This window comes from Penaeus chinensis, chromosome 3 (assembly GCF_019202785.1).
Source record: "Penaeus chinensis breed Huanghai No. 1 chromosome 3, ASM1920278v2, whole genome shotgun sequence".
Classification (NCBI taxonomy): Eukaryota; Metazoa; Arthropoda; class Malacostraca; order Decapoda; family Penaeidae; genus Penaeus; species Penaeus chinensis.
The window spans coordinates 96898-99397 of record NC_061821.1 but is presented as its reverse complement, the minus strand read 5'-3'; the positions used below and the strand labels follow the sequence as shown (position 1 = coordinate 99397).

Here is a 2500-nt window from a genome sequence, read left to right as displayed (position 1 = left end):
GTTAAATGAGTATATAAGTATATTAATCTTACCCCCGTATATACATAGGTGCACTCACACACACACACACACATACATGGAACCTGAGACCTCGATTGTTAGGATTTCTCAGTCTGCGGGTACATTAGTAAAGAGGGATTTCACATAAAAAATAGCCAGCTTTAGCCAAAAGTTTGGCTGAACCACTCTTTGGTGCTGAGGAGGTCATCAGTGCTTTAGTGAATCCGGCCCCAAGAGTGTATTCCCTCTTCTTTTTTATATAATCAATTAATAATTAGGAATTACCTGTTGTCACAACCGGAATGTAGGCTGTTGAGACGGCGACCGTGGGTCCTCCCTGCTGCGAAATTTGTTGCTGCAGAATATCAACCTCGCTCATTATCTGTTTATCCTTCGCCCTTAACATGGCTGTTGTTGTCTGGAATTTCTGGAATGTAGTCGCAACGCTGCCCTTTATTTCAGCGACCAGGCTGGAGTTTGTCCGGACATTAGCGGCGAGCGTCTTCAGGTCACTTCTCTGGGTATTTATATCCTGCGCGAGAGCTGTCAGTCCCATAGAGTCGTTGCGGCCTGTGGCTGCTGCGACTCTGTCCAGCAGCGAGTTCAGGGCTTCGAGGATGCCAACGTTTCGCCGATGTCTCCTGGTATTGACTGTTGTGCTGATATTGTTAAAAATGTCTAGTGACGCCTGTATCTCATTTGATACATTAACAAGACTTCTCTGGAGGTCAAGAAGAACTGCGACTCGTGCATTCAAAGCAGAGGGGGTACTGTTGATTGTTGTATTTCCTGCCGGTGTAGTGCTATTTCCTGTTGGTGTAGTGGTATTTCCTGCCGGTGTAGTGCTATTTCCTGTTGGTGTAGTGGTATTTCCTGCTGTTGTAGTGGTATTTCCTGCTGGTGTAGTGGTACTTCCTTCTGGTGTAGGGGATGCTCTAGTGGAGGTATTGGCGGTGCTAGTTGTGTTAGTGGACGGGTCTGCAATGATTAATAATAAGATTATATAAGTAATTTTCATTAAGTTAAATGAGTATATGAGTATATTTATCTTACCCCCGTATATACATAAGTGCACACACACACACACACACACACACACATGGACCCTGAGACCTCGATTGTTAGGATTTTTCAGTCTGCAGGTACATTAGTAAAGAGGGATTTCACATGAAAGATAGCCAACTTTAGCCAAAAATTTGGCTGAACCACTCTTTGGTGCTGAGGAGGTCATCAGTGCGTTAATGAATCCGGCCCCAAGAGAGTATTCCCTCTTCTTTTTTATATAATCAATTCATAATTAGGAATTACCTGTTGTCACAACCGGAATGTTGGCTGTTGAGACGGCGACCGTGGATCCTCCCTGCTGCGAAATTTGTTGCTGCAGCATATCAACCTCGATCTTTATCTGGTTATCTTTCGCCCTTAACATGGCTGTTGTTGTCTGGAATTTCTGGAATGTAGTAGCAACGCTGCTCTTTATTTCAGCGACCAGGCTGGAGTTTGTCCGGACATTAGCGGCGAGCGTCTCCAGGTCACTTCTCTGGGTATTTATATCCTGCGCGAGAGCTGTCAGTCCCATCGAGTCGTTGCGGCCTATGGCTGTTGCGACTCTGTCCAGCAGCGAGTTCAGGGCTTCGAGGATGCCAACGTTTCGCCGATGTCTCCTGGTATTGACTGTTGTGCTGATATTGTTAAAAATGTCTAGTGACGCCTGTATCTCATTTGATACATTAACAAGACTTCTCTGGAGGTCAAGAAGAACTGCGACTCGTGCATTCAAAGCAGAGAGGATGCTGTTGATTGTATTTCCTGCCGGTGTAGTGGTATTTCCTGCCGGTGTAGTGGTATTTCCTGCCGGTGTAGTGGTATTTCCTGCTGGTGTAGTGGTATTTCCTGCCGGTATAGTAGTATTTCCTGCCGGTGTAGTGGTATTTCCTGCCGGTGTAGTGGTATTTCCTGCCGATGTAGTGGTATTTCCTGCTGGTGTAGTGGTATTTCCTGCTGGTGTAGTGGTATTTCCTGCCGGTGTAGTGGTATTTCCTGCCGGTGTAGTGGTATTTCCTGCTGGTGTAGTGGTATTTCCTGCCGGTGTAGTGGTATTTCCTGCCGGTGTAGTGGTATTTCCTGCCGGTGTAGTGGTATTTCCTGCCGGTGTAGTGGTATTTCCTGCCGGTGTAGTGGTATTTCCTGCTGGTGTAGTGGTATTTCCTGCTGGTGTAGTGGTATTTCCTGCTGGTGTAGTGGTATTTCCTGCTGGCATAGTGGTATTTTCTACTGGTGTAGTGGTATTTCCTACTGGTGTAGTGGTATTTTCTGCTGGTGTAGTGCTACTTCCTGCTGGTGTAGTGGTAGTAACAACGGTTGTTCTTATAGTAGTTGTAGGGAATGTTCTAGTGGAGGTAGTGGCGGTGGTAGTTGCGGTAGTGGACGGGGCTGCAATGATAAATAATAAGATTATATAAGTAATTTTCATTAAGTTAAATGAGTATATAAGTATATT

General features: G+C 45.5%; 1 protein-coding gene across 1 annotated transcript in view; it reads right to left on the bottom strand.

Annotated features, from left to right (window-relative positions):
* Positions 1–2500, bottom strand: part of LOC125038164 (mucin-19-like) — a 34142-nt gene that overhangs the window by 21978 nt on the left and 9664 nt on the right. The window contains exons 4-5 of the mRNA XM_047631522.1: positions 1309–2433; positions 286–978 (exon numbers count right to left, since the gene is read on the bottom strand). Coding sequence (XP_047487478.1) covers positions 286–978; positions 1309–2433 — 1818 coding nt within the window. The remainder of the gene's footprint in view (positions 1–285; positions 979–1308; positions 2434–2500) is intronic.